Below are 15,311 nucleotides of genomic sequence, written 5' to 3' on the forward strand. Positions count from 1 at the left end.
TGGGGTATGTCAGATTAGGTGGGGGAAATGTGCTTAAGCAATTCAATTGCTAGGCCTGTGGAGCTGAATGAAGATTTCAACAGTGGCCTGATGTAGTTAAGTCCACTTAGAGAAAACGTTTGTTCTGGTGGCTTCGCTTCATACAATATGTAAATTCACCCAAAGGGCAGAGCCTGGGGCTGCCATCTTGCTCATATTGACGGTCCTCTTTCTTGGGTACCTACAGATGGATGATCTCTCTCAGATTCATATTGCTTCTACATTTGCCGGCACGCTCCCTTTCTGCCAAGGAGGAGAGAGAGAGCAACATCAGCACCTGTAGGCACGAGATGAATACGGCTATCATACAAATAAAATTACTGGCTGCCGAATGGCAACAGCTTAATGAAAATGTGAACTGTTAAACAAATAAAGGCAGTCGAGCTCATAATACTTCTGGGTGAAATTTCACTATATCACAGAGCAGAAATAGAATTAGGAACATCTTCCAAGGATATTCCTCTTCAAGACTATCTCTTCCCCACCCCCCACCCCCGCTGCCAGAGCCAGTGCATTCACTAGATGAGTTTGAAGAGCAAAAATGGCTGGTCTTGCTTCAAGGTTCAGAAATTTAAATGAAGCAAGAGCCAAGAAACGAAACACATGAGACTTTCAAATATGTTTACACAGAGACTAACTGAGCAGACTAGCAAATGTAACAGGGAAACTCAAATGTAATAGGGGAAGAGTTTTTAAAGGACTATTTAAAGTGATTCTAATATTTTCTTCCACTGTTGCTATTATATAATGAATTCAGGACTTGGGATCTAGAATTTGTGGGGGTGGGGGTCCCATTTCCATTTATTTTTACATGGGACCCCTCACTTTCATGTAAATGAGAGCATGGAGGAAAAGGGGAAGCCAGTTCAAGACTGCTGCCTCTGTCCCTTGTAGCCCTGCTCCTACTCAGGAAGATGAGCAGGAGAAGGCCCTTGATATACAACATTCAGGTGGAGACACACATTGCCTTCCCATCCACACAGAACCTTCTGGATATCTGCACACACCCCAGAGGACAAATACAGGGATTCATTATGGCCATCATTCTCTAAATTCTATTCCAGGTAGGCAGCGAGGATGAGTGCACTAGCTTTGCTACCCTTCATTGGTTAAGGAAGCACTCCCCACTTCAGACAGTCGTCGTCCAACTTGAATGCTTCTAGGTCTTTGGAAGGCCACCATCTTCCAGTCTCCATTTTCTGAAGCTGCAAACACCTGTGTGAACAGACACAGAGAAAGATGGCATGCGTAGTATTTTGCACACCCACTATTTCTGCTTTCCCTTTTATCTGTAACTTATTTTAGGTTACATTTTGTATAAATGGGGTTCTGTTGTGCTGCTGGTTGAATTTCTGTTGGTTTTCACTTTTGGAAAGGAGGGTATTCTTTCATTGTTGCTGCTAGCAGAGTTCTTAGTCATAAACACTACTAAAGCCCATTTTAATCCCCTTAAAACTAGAGTGGAATCTGTGCAGGTTTTCATTATTCCACTTTAGAAAACATCATGTACCAACTGGATTCCTTTATCCCTCCTGGGGTCCAGGAGGACTCGGAAAAGAGTAGAGGTTAATCCAGTTGCACCAGGAAGCTATAGTCAAAGTTTTCTCTACTGCTTTATAAACTATTTCTATTCCAGTGAGCTAGGTGGTGGTGGTGTTTATGTTGTGCATTTGTAGAAGAATGCGGAATAGTTCAGGCAACTTATTTATTGAGCATTCAGCCTGATTTGCTTGCACAAAGCTTACAGAGCTTAGATCCTGCCTTTATTGAACATTGATTCTGATTTGTTTGCAGGGCGTTAATATGACAGTGAGCATTCATCCTGCACCCTGATTTGCTTGCAGGATGTTTACATGTCATTTATGCATCCTACAGTTTTCATTGTGTTTCCTCTTTCCTTTCCAAACCACAGAAATTCCAAATTCTTTTTTTTTAAAGTGCAGTAGTAGTGGATGAGCTGGACCAGTGTCTTGCCTCAGTAATGGATTGGATGAGAGCCAATAAACTGAAGCTCCATCCAGATAAGACACGAGGCACTGTTAGTGGGTGGTTCCCTAGACCGGATGTGTGGAAGATTGCCTGCTCTCGAGGGGGTTACACACCCTCTTAAGGAGCAGGTACATAGCTTGAGGGTGCTCCTGGATACACTCCTGTCACTTGAGACCCAGGTGGCCTTGTTGGCGCAGAGTGCCTTCTGCCAGCTTCGGTGGGTGGTCTAGCTACTCCCCTATCTGGACAGGGATAGCCTAACTTCTGTAATCTCTATGTTAGATTACTGCAGTGCATTATACATGGGGCTGCCTCTAAAGACAGTTCAGAAACGATCTTGTACATTTGATGGAAAATGCAATGGCCAGATTGCTCACTAGAACAAAACGGTTTGAGCTTAAACACCAATCCTGGCACAACTGCACTGGCTGCCGATTTGTTTCCAGGCCCAGTTCAAAGTGCTGGTGCTAACCTATAAAGCCTTACACAGCTTATGACCTCAGTACCTTAAGGACCGCCTCTCCCCATAGAAACTGACCCGGACCCTGTGCTTGTCATCTGAGGCCCTTCTCTATGTCTCCCCTCTCAGAGAGATCCAGAGGGTGGCAACAGGAGAATGAGCCTTTTCAGTGGTGGCTCCATGCTAGTGGAATGCTCTCCCCGGATAGGCTTACCTGGCACCATCATTACATGTCTTTAGACACCAGGCAAAAGCATTCCTCTTTACCCATGCCTATGGCGGGTAAAGAGAAATAAAGTGTGGGGGAGAAGACTGTTATTATTAAGATTATTTTACTATAGAGGTGTCTGTAAGTTGCTTTTTACTATGTTTTTATCATTAATGCTTTGTAATGTGATTCTGTCGTTGTACACCGCCCTGAGATCTTTTGATAAAGGGCAGTATATACCGTATTTTTCACTCTATAAGACGCACCTAGTTTTTGGAGGAGGAAAACAAGAAAAAAAATATTATGAATCTCAGAAGCCAGAACAGCAAGAGGGATCGCTGCGCAGTGAAAGCAGCAATCCCTCTTGCTGTTCTGGCTTCTGGGATAGCTGCGCAGCCTGCATTCGCTCCATAAGACGCACACACATTTCCCCATATAAGTGAGTCTTATAGAGCAAAAAATACGGTAAATTGAAATATAAAATTAATTAATTTAATAATAATAATAATAATAATAATAATAATAATAATAATAATTTGTTATACTAGCAAGGCTGAACCCTGTAACCCACTTCAATTGCACAAACCAAGATTCAACTAACCTGCCACGCCAGCAGAAATCAGTGCAAGTGCTCCCACTAACACAATGAGGCTTTTTGCCCCTCCTCCCACGGACCCCCAAACCTCCCCCAAATCCACTCTGGAGGGTCAAGATAACCCCCAGAACAGTGAACAGGAGGAGGAGAGAGGAGATAATTCTGTCCAGCAAGCAGAAATGCTTGTGCTGACAGATCAGTGAGAAAAATGTGCCCTTGAATTCTTCCAGTAAAGTTCTTTGCAACTGGAGTGGACAAGAGGAGATTTCAGTTCCTGTTCTTGTTTGGCTCTGGGCTCATGGGTTGACCTTGGGCTTCTATTACAATTGTAAAATAAAAACATTGATGTCCTACCACACAGGGTTGTGTAAGTAGTTTGTACATTGAAAATGCTAAAGAATCCCTTGCTGCTCTTTAAAAGTGGGAACATGTGGAACATGGATTTGTAAGAGAAACAGTTTCACTAGTTTATTTTTTGTAAATAATAATAATAAAATCCACTGCTCAACATAGGTGAGATCTTCATGCTATTGTAGCCTGGGGGGGCTGGGGGGGCCTTTCATTTAATGGTGAAAGCAAGATTAAATGCAATTAACATTAATTTAGCAAAAAACAGCCTTAGTATTGATGCCAATGTTAATTAGCAGTCATCTTCTCAGTGGTGACCCTTTGCAGAATTATGTTCATTCTTTTCTTCCCCAGTGCTTTCCAGCTTGCGTCCATAATAGAGGTTTTGTTCATTACAATGAGTCATTGGAAGAGGCCACTTTGGGAGAGAACTGGGGTCCAGGCTTGGGTGTCTTTCTTTAACAGTTTTCCAGAATTGCGGAGGCTCGCAATTGGTGAAAAACACTTCCTATGAATGGGCTAATGATTTAGGCTCTCTCTGGGTGATAACGGTGATCAGAGCAATTGTCCCAGGTAAATCAATATGTTATAATGCATGAACAAACAGGTGAGGCTCAGAATAGCTAAAGATTAGCAGATGGTGTGAATTATTCTGTAAAGTACAGGTGACAAGGAAACGGTATTGCTCTAGTCTTTTTATGCCCCAGAGCAAGTGAAAGCAGTAGGATGGGGAGGACACCCCCCCCTTGTTAAGTCACAGTGCATCCTGACTCATCTCTTATAACTGGTGGCCTCTATGCCATTTGGAACACAAAGAACCAATAGAACCAGTACCAGGTCTGGCTGGTGTTCTCCATCTAATTTGCTTGAGCTCCCATTTGTGGCCGGATGGACTAGAGGTTGCCTTGTGCTGAGAAGTTACAGTAAGAGTGAAAGTCAGCTCCCAGACTTCAGCGCAATAGAACTGCATCCTTGCGTTGGGATGAGAGGGAGGTGGAAATCATTCTGTGGTGAACAGGCACGCCATGTGCTGAAATAACAGCTATAAGGTATGTTGATTCTTTCACTTAAGAATGCCTCCAGGCGTCCAAATCACCACAACCTCAGGCAAAACAACATTCATGCATTTAGGGCAATCCATGCTTGACAAGACAAAGCCAAGACCTTTTGCATATTGCATGTCTGCTTGGATTCAGTTCTGTGATCCAAGTGATTTTTTTTTTTAGCTGTAGGCCTCTCTGGGCTGGTTCTTGGACCCAAACTGCCTTGCAAGCAGTTGTCTACAGATTTCTACATGCTTTTTTAAAAAGTAAAAATTGGCTAAGGGAGCCTGTAATCTTAAGTAGAGGACCAGTATGGTGAGGAAGGGTGTTTTCTAGCTAAAAATCACCCCAGAACTGCTTTTCTTTTGGGGGTAAAATGATAGGAAGAGCTGTATCTTTTTCCCTTGTAGAGGGAAAAGCAGCTGAGGGGCAATAATGGGAAGGAAAATAACCAGGATCTCTCTCTGTTTCACCACAGACAGAGTGTTCAAGATTCTTGTTCCTGTGGTTGCTTTAATTTTTTTTTTTATGTGCGGGTGGAATTTTGCACAGAACTGCTCATTATGGATAGTTTACCGCTCACATGAGGTATTAAACATGTAGCCAGACTACATACCACTTCAGATTGCAGCCAGAGATTTAGCCTATAGAGCACCCCTCCATAGAAAACCTTTTGTAGCACAGATGAAACTTGATACTAGAGAGAAGGCCACAGCCATACCGTTGATCAGAGGTCATCAGGAGAAACTTGGTGCAGTGGTGGAATACTTTCCTGCTGGCTCCACTTTCTACCTCCACACCTACCATGGTGCTCACAGTCCATCAGAGTTGGGCCAAGCTACCGCTGTATAGTGTTGCTCTGGTGTCTCATGTCGCTGGTATCTTTGAATAGAAGTGGGTTATCAGGAGTCTGCTCTGGCGGGCACCCTGCATATGACCCTTAACTCCTTTGGCTTTGCTCTGCAGGTGACTGTAGGAAACAAGACAGGGGACACACACACCTTGGCATACCTCAGCTGTCCTCTTTAATAGACAAACTTACCCTTGTAGTTTAGGAGGAGCAGAAGATCAGTGTGTGTGTGTGTGTGTGTGTGTGTGTGTACACTAATGCCTGACTATGCCCCAGATCTATTTGGCAATCACCAGTGCAAACATACACTTCTCTTTGGCCATTAATTTTGCTCTGGCAAGAACAAAGGTGCCCCTTCCAACAGTTGTTTCAGCTCTTGAGGATAGCTCTTAAGAAATCCCCACTGGCACCTTGCAGTGTGGACTTAGAGTAGCTGGGTGAATTGGCTCGCAGTACTCACTTTTACTCCCTATGACAGCCCTATCAATCCTGTGGCAGGAATTCTGTATCATCATGCCTCTGGTTGTTTAGCATACCAGTCTCCTGTTTAATATCCCCTCCTGTCCCGTAGCCCCCCTCCCTTTTTCCTGCTTTGTCTCCTTTAATCCCTCCTCGCAGGAAGCCAGAGTCTTGACTTTCTTATCCCCAAAGCCCCATGCTCCAATCTCTGCCTACTCTCCAGGGGATGCTGCAGGGTAGGTTGTGCCAACCCTGGCTAGCTTCCCTCCTTGAAAAGAAGAAGAAAAAAACCCTCCCTTGCCTCCTATTCAAATATGAGCTTATAATTCACATGCACACACCCCGATTCACTAAATAGCATTCCCTTTTTTGCAGGGGACATACCCTCCCAAGAAAGCAGGGGTTATTCAGCTTACGATTAGCAGCTATCAAGGGGGGCGGATTTGTAATTGCTTGTGAGTGTGTCTGTTGGCTAGGAGAAGAAAGGTTAGCAGCACTGGAGAAGGAAAAGTAATTGTTCTACAGATCAAGTATAGCCTAGGGAAATTCTTCTTTAAAAAGTAGCATCAATCCTGCCCACTTAAGAGGCAAGTTGGCTCCATGGCCAGAGCCTCTTAAGCCCTTGACTGTTAAGGTAGCTGTTCGCCAGTCTTAATCATGGATTCTGTGGCTACTGTTTTTCATCAAAATGTAGGCAAGCATCTCTAGTTCATGCGGCTGTGCCATGAAATAGTCTTCTGCCAAGAGCAATCCTTAACCACTAGCATGTTTGGCCATGGTGCCATGAGGCTACCCTCCTGACAGCAGCTTCGCTACTGCTCATCTGAACAGTGTGGGGGGTGAAGGTGGGCATCACACAGTCCACAAATGCTGGAGAAATAGCAGAGGACTTGGCAGTGTTGCGACAAGTGGCATGTCGTCTTATTATACCCTTCTACATGTATAATGTGCCTAACCCTGGGACGATTTTACATAATACTGTTCTGAAAGCAGCAGTACTCCATTGAGTTGAAGGATTTGTATGGAGGCTCCGCTGCTTAACGCATTTTAGTAGCAAGCAAGGGACAGCAGTTGAAATTGTCACAATGGCCAGCTTGACAAGGTGTCCATTTGCATCTGTTGTCTGCAGGAGAAATAGCAAAAAAGCAAATTACACCTTCTCCAATAAAGCTGCTGGAGAAATGGCCTGCATTTTTCTTGATTGGTTTTTATTATTATATTACATTCCCAGGGCAGTTTACAAAATGAATATAAATTAAAATACAGAAACAAAAATAATATAAGCTAAAAGCCACAAAATCATAAAAGCAGCATAAAACAGCAGAATTAAATTTGCTTCTAAAATGCTTGGGATTTTTTAAAATGGTTTTTGACTGACATGGAAGGACTATAAAGTAAGTGCCATGAAAGGGGAAGGGGACATGCTTGCACATGTAATGCTAATTTGGGGTTTAATATTATGTCTGAATTGTTGCCTCTTTCAGGGCAAAGCAGGTTGGGAATATTGTGTAACATAGCTCTTTGGAATCCTGGTAGGTTTTGTTATACTATTGAAGAAAGAGGTCTTCATTGCTGTTGAAATCAAGGAAAGGAGTTGTTTGTAGGGTGGATTCTTGCCCCAATCTTCTCAGGATTGGTGAAATCAAAGCAAAAAGTTTGGACAAAGTCTTCATGCCATGCAGCTGCAGTCAACGTCACTTCAGTAGACTTTGTAGTTTGTAACAAGCCTTGAACTGAAAGCATTTCAGCTTCCAAGCAGTGCCGGTCTCATAACCTTCAGGAGCTCAACATGTATTTTTAGGGAGAGGGAAAGCAGCAATTATTCCTTCCATCCACAACATGTTGTGCTTAGAAGTAATTTTATCAAGCTCCATCGGGAGCAGCTTCTACTGATTGATAGTGCCATGAACTGAAGCTTTTGTACACAGAAACCTTTTGGGATATGAGCTACAGATTAGGAAGTCAGGGGCTGACCTTGTTTTCATTCATCTTTAGGGACTGCTACTTGTTGTCTGATAATTCTGTGATGGAGTTGTGGTTTGTTTTTCACCGAATTGCATGTAAACTTCAACATATCTCATCACTAGATCTATACAGGCAGTTTTCAGTCAGAAAAAAATTATTTGTTGAGATGTGCCAGTTGATATTCTTTTTGCCTGAAATCTCTAAATATGCAAAAATCCCAATTGTTGTCACAAATTTAAAGGACAACATGTTTTCTTAAAAGGAAAACCAACAGATTTTGAGATTGCTCTTCCATAATCTTTTTGGAAGTCATTTCTTGCTACATGGTTCACTCAGCAGCTGAATAAGCAATGATGCACCTCTTCTTCTTCATTTCTCTTTTCTCAGGAACTGCTGGTCCACTTCGATTAAAGCCCAGCTGCTGGCAAAGTGCAGAAAGCAGGGGACCACAGAAGCTCTTAGAAGCCCAGCATTCTTTTGGAGTCATGCTGATGCAAATGAGTGCCTTCTGTCCATGGTGCTCCACAAAATCACCATGAATCCATATCCAGATGCCTGCATGTATCAGTCTTAATTGATGGATTTGGACTTGAGGGGGAAGGACCCTGCGTTTGGAGGAAAAGCTATGCTCTGCGTAATGTATGTTGCCACCATCATTATCTCTCTTCCACTGAGAGAAGAATTCCCATGAATAGATCTCGTTTCCGATGGGGGACATGAGTTGATAAGTCTCCATTTTTTTATTTTTAAAAAAAGCCTGTTAAGTTTTTTTGTTTCACTGTTACTCTGTATTTCATAAGACATTGCCTTTGTCCTTCAGAACAAGGAATCTAAGGAAATGCCAGAGCCTGTGTATATTGAGTTAATACTGACTCAAGCAGGTGTGATTGTATGTTTGACACTAACAGAGACATTCCTGCCTTCCCCTCTCAAGCTTCCTCCTAAGAACAATAAAAATGTGTTTAATGGCCGCTGTCTGCTGACAGTTGTTTTCTGATCGAAAAGTTTGAGAGTAACCCCCTTCTCTTCCCTCCTTTCTGCTGCCCCGACTGTCAGACTTGACCGCCTTCCAGTCATTGTCGAGAACTGAAACTCTTCCAGACACTGTTGGTAAATTAAAAATCTCATTTGTTTCATGCCAGGAGCTGGATGGATAGCTCTGGATTAGGTGGAGAAGTGCAGACGTCCTGGCTGGAAGAGAGAGCTAGGTGTGGCAAATCAAACAGCAGAAAGGCTTGACCCTGCTTCATGCAGCAGATCTTTGTACCCCTTGCAGCAACTTTCTCTGTGCTGCTTCCTTTCCCCTCCATGCTGCCTGTAAGAAGTTCAGAAATCGCTGGAGTAAAGCAACTTTCCTTCGCAGGAACCAAGACATTCCCAACAGTTTGGCAGTGAGTATCTCTAATCCAACCAGGCATAGCTAGACAGCTCTTACCAATGCCACTGCGTTCTCTTTTGTAACCACCCTTTCTAGCCTGTAGTACCTGTTTCTGGTGGCTTTAAGCTAGCTAATACATTGGTGGTAGCAGCTGGCATTTTGCCTGTCTCGAGAAACAATGGAGTGTACCTCCAGGGGAGAAGTCAAACCAAAGTGATCTTTCTGGGGCGCAAGCTTGGGCAATGTGTATGGAGGTCCTGGGCAGCGGTGGAGGGAGCCACTCAGGTGCCTGGGGTGGCGCACCCAGGGGCGGGGCGCTCCGCCCATGGGGCAGGGCGCACCGCAGGGCCTCCAGAGTCTGCCTGCCTCCTCCCTCTCAGCCACCCTACAGCTGGGGGGGGGCAGCGGGCAGACTGGGCAGACTACATGGGTGTGCTGCAGGCCCTGCGTTGAGTGCCACCCAGCATTTTGTAACACACACCCCTCAGTGGTGGCTCCCGGGGCGGACTGCACCCACCGCACCCCCCTTCCTCCGCCCCTGGTCCTGGGCTGCCCAGCCTTGCTGATGTGGCCCAAAGGAAAGCAGAGCAATACGTTTGGCACCAGCTTGGCTGCAGGAGTTACCAGAAGAAGGCGTACAAGTGTAGTAGAATCCTAGGGCTGCACCCCGAATACCCTGACTAGAGAGCAATCCCAATGGAACAAAGTAGGAAATGCTCCAGAGTAAACAGGAATATGGTTGCATTGTTAAAGCACCAAAAATAATGCAACAGGTATTCTGGCACAGCGGGTGCAAATAAACTTGCCTCCATTCTTGGCGTGACTTGCTTATGAATACTAGCCACCCCATATATTTATAGCTGACGAGTGCTCACTCTTGCCCTGGGAACAGAAAGATGCCGTCCAATCCTATCTGGTCCTCTGTGCTAAGACAAGCCACCTGGACTGCATCATTTTTAATGATCCTGGGGGAAAGCTGCGTACCCTAACTAGGTGTGTGTGTGTGTTTGTTTAGGACAGGAGATTTAGGAACTTATCTCTTTTGGCCCCTGGAGCTGTAGTGATCTGTAGTCAACCCACTTGGAGCCCATGTCAGAGGTGGTCAAAGTGTAAAAATGGTGTGGCCAATTAAAATATATTCTTAAGGAACACATTTCAGGGAGGGGAGAGGTCACAAAAACTTACAGGTAGGACAGCAGGGGACCCACTGGAAATGTCAATAAGTACATTAATTTTTTAAGACTAAAATGGTCACAATTTGGGGTGGCCACTCCTGGTTTAGGATATTTTCAGACTGCTTTTCAGCACATATATTCTTTTATTTGCTTTTTTCTTTGAAAGTAAGAACATCATTTTTTAAAAAAACTGTTCATCTTGAAACTATCAAGCAGGGTATGAGTATTTTAAATAATCTCATCATTAATCAGAAGCAGTAGCTACCCAAGAATATCAGAGCTCAATACCCAAAGTACACTGAAATTGATATTTTTTACCTTCTGCAGAAAATCGTGGGAGAGCCAAGCAGGCAATATGCAGAAAGGCACTCTGAAGCTCCAAAGCAGTGACATTGGGACAATCTGGCTGCTTTTAGAGCCCATCCTGGCTTCAGAATAAGTTGGAGTTTTAAGCAGGACCACTCTGGCTCAACTTACAGCTTTGGAGCTGGGAAGTGTTTGTCCCTCCTGGTTTCCTAAAGTATGTTCACAAATTCCCCCGTTTGTGATAGAGACAGAGGAAGACATTTGGTTGGGAAAGTTGAGGGAAAAGATTGCAGCATCTTAGGAAATTATATCCCACCCTGAAGGCAGCTACAGGCCTAGAGAGGGCAGAGAGGTGGAGAGGAGGGGACACAGCACAATCTGTGGAGCAGGGGCAGGGTACCTGCTGATGGTGAGAAGGACGAGAGTAAAACGTGAGCCCAAAGAAGATTGGGGCAGAGACAAAGGTGGGTGAAGCAATCCCCTTTATTTCTATCTCTCTGGTACTTCCTTTCCCCTCGTTTAGCCCTCCTTGCGGCCCACGTTCAATTAAGCCGAGTGCATCATGAAACTGGGTCAAGGTCTGCAGGTTGCCCACCTGTGGCGTAGAGGAATGCTTGATTCAATATTCCGCTTTTCCAACAACACTGTTGGGAGGCAACGTCCCTTTGCAGCTCCCTCGCTTTAAAAAGGAGTTGCATCCCCTACCTTTGTCCCTCCCTGCCCAAGCCGGCTTTGACCTACAGTTTGCATTTTAGCAGCTGTAAATTGCAAGGATTAGGATGCCAGGGCTGCTTTATCTGGCTGCCTTTGACAATTTCCCCCTCAGGCAAGTGTAATACATTTTCCATGTTCTTTATATAATGAGCTTTATTTACCAAATTGGCAATTCCTCTGTTGAGAAATAACTGATTACAGCATTCAAGGAGCTGCTGTCATCTCAAGATATGCAGGTGTCTGTGGAACATAAACAGATGTGATCGTTCAGAAAATGAACCCAATTCAATAGAGTGGGGAGGAGGGGGCATGGGAGAGGAGTCTAATCTAGGTATAAAAACCTCAAATGTAGCCCAGTTCAGACTAAAAAAGGGCAAGGTGTGCCCAAAGCGCTCCACTGCCCCAGTCACGATCAGAGCATCAGCCTCCAAGGAACTCAGTGACACAGCCCCCTTCACTAAAGGGTTGCACATGCTCTCTGTCACCAAGGGCCTGGCTAATTGGAAAACTTGGAAGGGGAGTATAATTGAAATACAGTCAGCCTGAACAGAAACATGCTCAGTTAGGTTGCCTCTGCACGCAAAATTACAACAACATAGTACAAGTCTTGGATATGAAAGGGATACATCATGCGGAATCGGCACATAAACTAAAGGCCTCGGAAGGTTTTGTTAGTTCAATCCATCCTCAGTGTACTAACCCAGAAATGGCGAGGGGCATTCTCAAAACAGAGAGAGAGAGAAGTCACAAGTCCCTCTATCCTGCTGCACAACTCAGCTGCAGAGTGCATTGTTTGCACACATGCATATGATCCCAGCTTCAACATATTCAGCCAAAAGATTTTTTGTTTGTTTGCAGGGTTAGGAAAAAAATTCTGAAATATACTGTGTTCATCATAGGCCTGATTTATGTCTCACCCCCTAGACAAGCTATGTTGGTGGATACCGAGGACAAAGCCTTTAGCGCCCAGATAGTTGAATTAACACAAATTAATGGGAGGGCACCATTTAATTTTCCTCCTTGGCATTTAGTCTTTGGTGAATGCCTGGACCCCAGCTCCTTGTCTTGTCTCCAGGCTGCTCCAGTCTTGAGGGTGGAGCCCAAATTGGGTTCTAACAATAAATTTCAATTTCAACTCTTGAGCACCTCAGATAATTCGGATCACAATGCAGTGATGGGTAGATGTCCCGTGTGCAATTGCAGCTACAACTGATACTAATTGATTGAAGCACACATGAAAATAACCTCGAGGACAGACCTGCACGTCAGCCTGAAGAAATACAGAGTGAGAAGTGAGAGACCTTCTTTCACACTGGAACCAAAGGGATGGCAGTTGGTTTGGCTTCCATCTGCACAAAATGGCACACTGCAGGACTGTAAATCCAGCTGCGGCTTCCTCTTCTCAATTTCACCTAACAGCCAACGTTTTAGCTATCTCTCTTGAGATGGCTTGTTCAATTTCCACGGAGATGCTCAACTGCAGCAGAATAGTATGTATGCTTGAATAACCAACTTCTACGTATCGCACAGGTAAATACCCATATATGTGTGAGGGCATTTTATCTATACATTTAAGTGGATCTCAAACCATGGATAGACTAATCCGCGTGATTAACTGATCAGGGATCTTGTTGTAAATTAAAAACTGAGATCTGATTAATCAGAACTGATTAGCTGCATTTTCCCAAGGCCAATGTTTGGACGCAGCTGGCTCCTCTGCCGTTGGATGCTTCCTCTTGCAGCAGCCCTCTCTCTCCCCCCACCCCACTTTACTTTCATCTGCAAGAAAAGAGGCCAGAGGTCAGTAGCAGAACGGTTAGGCGAGCAGAAGACCCCAGGTTCAATCCTGTCACCTCCATTTATTTTAATGTTTTTGCTAGGAACATAGGAAGCTGCCTTATAGAACTGGCACAATCCTGGTTGGCAAATTGTTCTGCTCGTGTTTTCAGGAGTGGCTAGTGAGTCCAGCCTGTCAGCAAACAGCCAGTTCCTGACATACTAGCTTCCTATTGGTTGGGGGAGGCTTTTGTTTACATACAGGGAAGACTCAACCACTCTGCATTATTCTACTCCCTGTAGTCCGCAGTGGTGCAGACATGTGAGCTCGTCATGTGCCTCTGGCCAGATCACATAAAGCAGGCAGCTTAGTTCAGCCTTTGCCAACCTGATGCCTTCATATATTTTGGACTACAACTCCCAGCAGCGCCAGCCAGTGCATGCTGGGAATTGCAGTCCAAAACATCTGGAGGGCATCAGGTTGGCAAAGCCTGCTTTAGTTCATCGAAAACTATGGCCCACAGAATTTAATTTAAACACAGCAGTTTAGAAGTTCCCCAGCGTGATAAACAAACAACTGATTGAAATTTTAAAAAACAGTTTGAGTAAGATGCAGAAACTGTATCCATACGGATGACAATACACCAGGCAGTAACCACTCACAGTGTGTGTCTATCCACTTGGTAAGCTGTTAATTTATATTGTCCTGTCAAGTACTGAGGAATTATTATTTTTACCACACATCTGCCCCTGATCAGAGTTGTTGAGTGCACACCCTAGTAAATTATCTGTTCTTTTCTTTCAATTTTCTTTTAAAAAAACTTATTTAACACATGTTAATCCCAGCTTTTCATTTTAAAAATCCACAAAGCAGCCAACACTTAATGCAAATACAAAATTTTAAAACCCACAGCCTAAAGCAGCAGCTATTCACCCAAAATAGCAGCAAACCATTTAAGAGCAGCAATTAATATTGCAAGTCCGTGCCAGACGTCATGCCAACCCAAAGGCACACGTGAATAGCACAGTATTAAAGACCACCAAGGACGAAGCACATAGCACTGTAAGCACAGGAATGCATGAAGCTGCCTTATCAGACCATTGGTCCTTGTAGCCCTGTGTCATCTGCCCTGCATAGCTGTCAACTTTTCCCTTTTCTCGCGAGGAATCCTATTTGGAATAAGGGAATTTCCCTTTAAAAAAGGGAAACGTTGACAGCTATGCTGCCCTGGCTGGCAGAGGCTCTCCAGGATTTTAGGCAGGAGTCTCTCCCAGCTCTCCCTAGAAATGCGGGGGTTGAACGGGGAACCTTTTGCACATAAAACATGTGTTCAGCCACTAAGCTATGACCTAAAGAATTACATAATTGTAGAGTTGGTAGGGATTCCCAAGGGTCATCCAGTCCAACCCCCTGCAATGCAGAAATCTCAACTAGATCCTTATGCAATCATAGACAACTAATTGCCTCTTGTTAATATTTCATGTTAGGGACGCGGGTGGCGCTGTGGGTAAAAGCCTCAGCGCCTAGGGCTTGCAGATCGAAAGGTCGGCAGTTCAAATCCCCGCGGCGGGGTGCGCTCCCGTTGCTCGGTCCCAGCACCTGCCAACCTAGCAGTTCGAAAGCACCCCCAGGTGCAAGTAGATAAATAGGGACCGCTTACTGGCAGGAAGGTAAATGGCGTTTCCATGTGCTGCGCTGGCTCGCCAGATGCAGCTTCGTCACGCTGGCCACGTGACCCGGAAGTGTCTTCGGACAGCGCTGGCCCCCGGCCTCTTAAGTGAGATGGGCGCACAACCCTAGAGTCTGTCAAGACTGGCCCGTACGGGCAGGGGTACCTTTACCTTTTTAATATTTCATGTGCAATTGTGTAAGATGCTTTTTTTAAAAAACAACAAAAAACTTTGCATTTTGGCTGTTTAGCAGCTCTGCTGTGTTGGAGAAGAAGGCGGCAATTTTTGAGTGTGTCTGTAATTTTCAGAGGGTTTATTTTTGTGTGTGTGTGTGT

The 15,311-nt window shown here is 44.6% G+C and overlaps 1 protein-coding gene across 3 annotated transcripts in view; it reads left to right on the forward strand.

Annotated features, from left to right (window-relative positions):
* CHCHD6 (coiled-coil-helix-coiled-coil-helix domain containing 6) overlaps window positions 1-8,927 on the forward strand; it is a 190,352-nt gene extending 181,425 nt beyond the window's left edge. For all 3 annotated transcript variants that reach the window (XM_053377998.1, XM_053378000.1, XM_053377999.1), the window contains one exon: window positions 8,344-8,927. In XM_053377998.1, the coding sequence (XP_053233973.1) occupies window positions 8,344-8,367 (24 nt within the window). In that variant the 3' untranslated portion in view covers window positions 8,368-8,927. The remainder of the gene's footprint in view (window positions 1-8,343) is intronic.
* Window positions 8,928-15,311: the final 6,384 nt, after the last annotated feature.

The sequence above is a fragment of the Podarcis raffonei genome, chromosome 2 (genome assembly GCF_027172205.1).
Source record: "Podarcis raffonei isolate rPodRaf1 chromosome 2, rPodRaf1.pri, whole genome shotgun sequence".
NCBI classification, from domain to species: domain Eukaryota; kingdom Metazoa; phylum Chordata; class Lepidosauria; order Squamata; family Lacertidae; genus Podarcis; species Podarcis raffonei.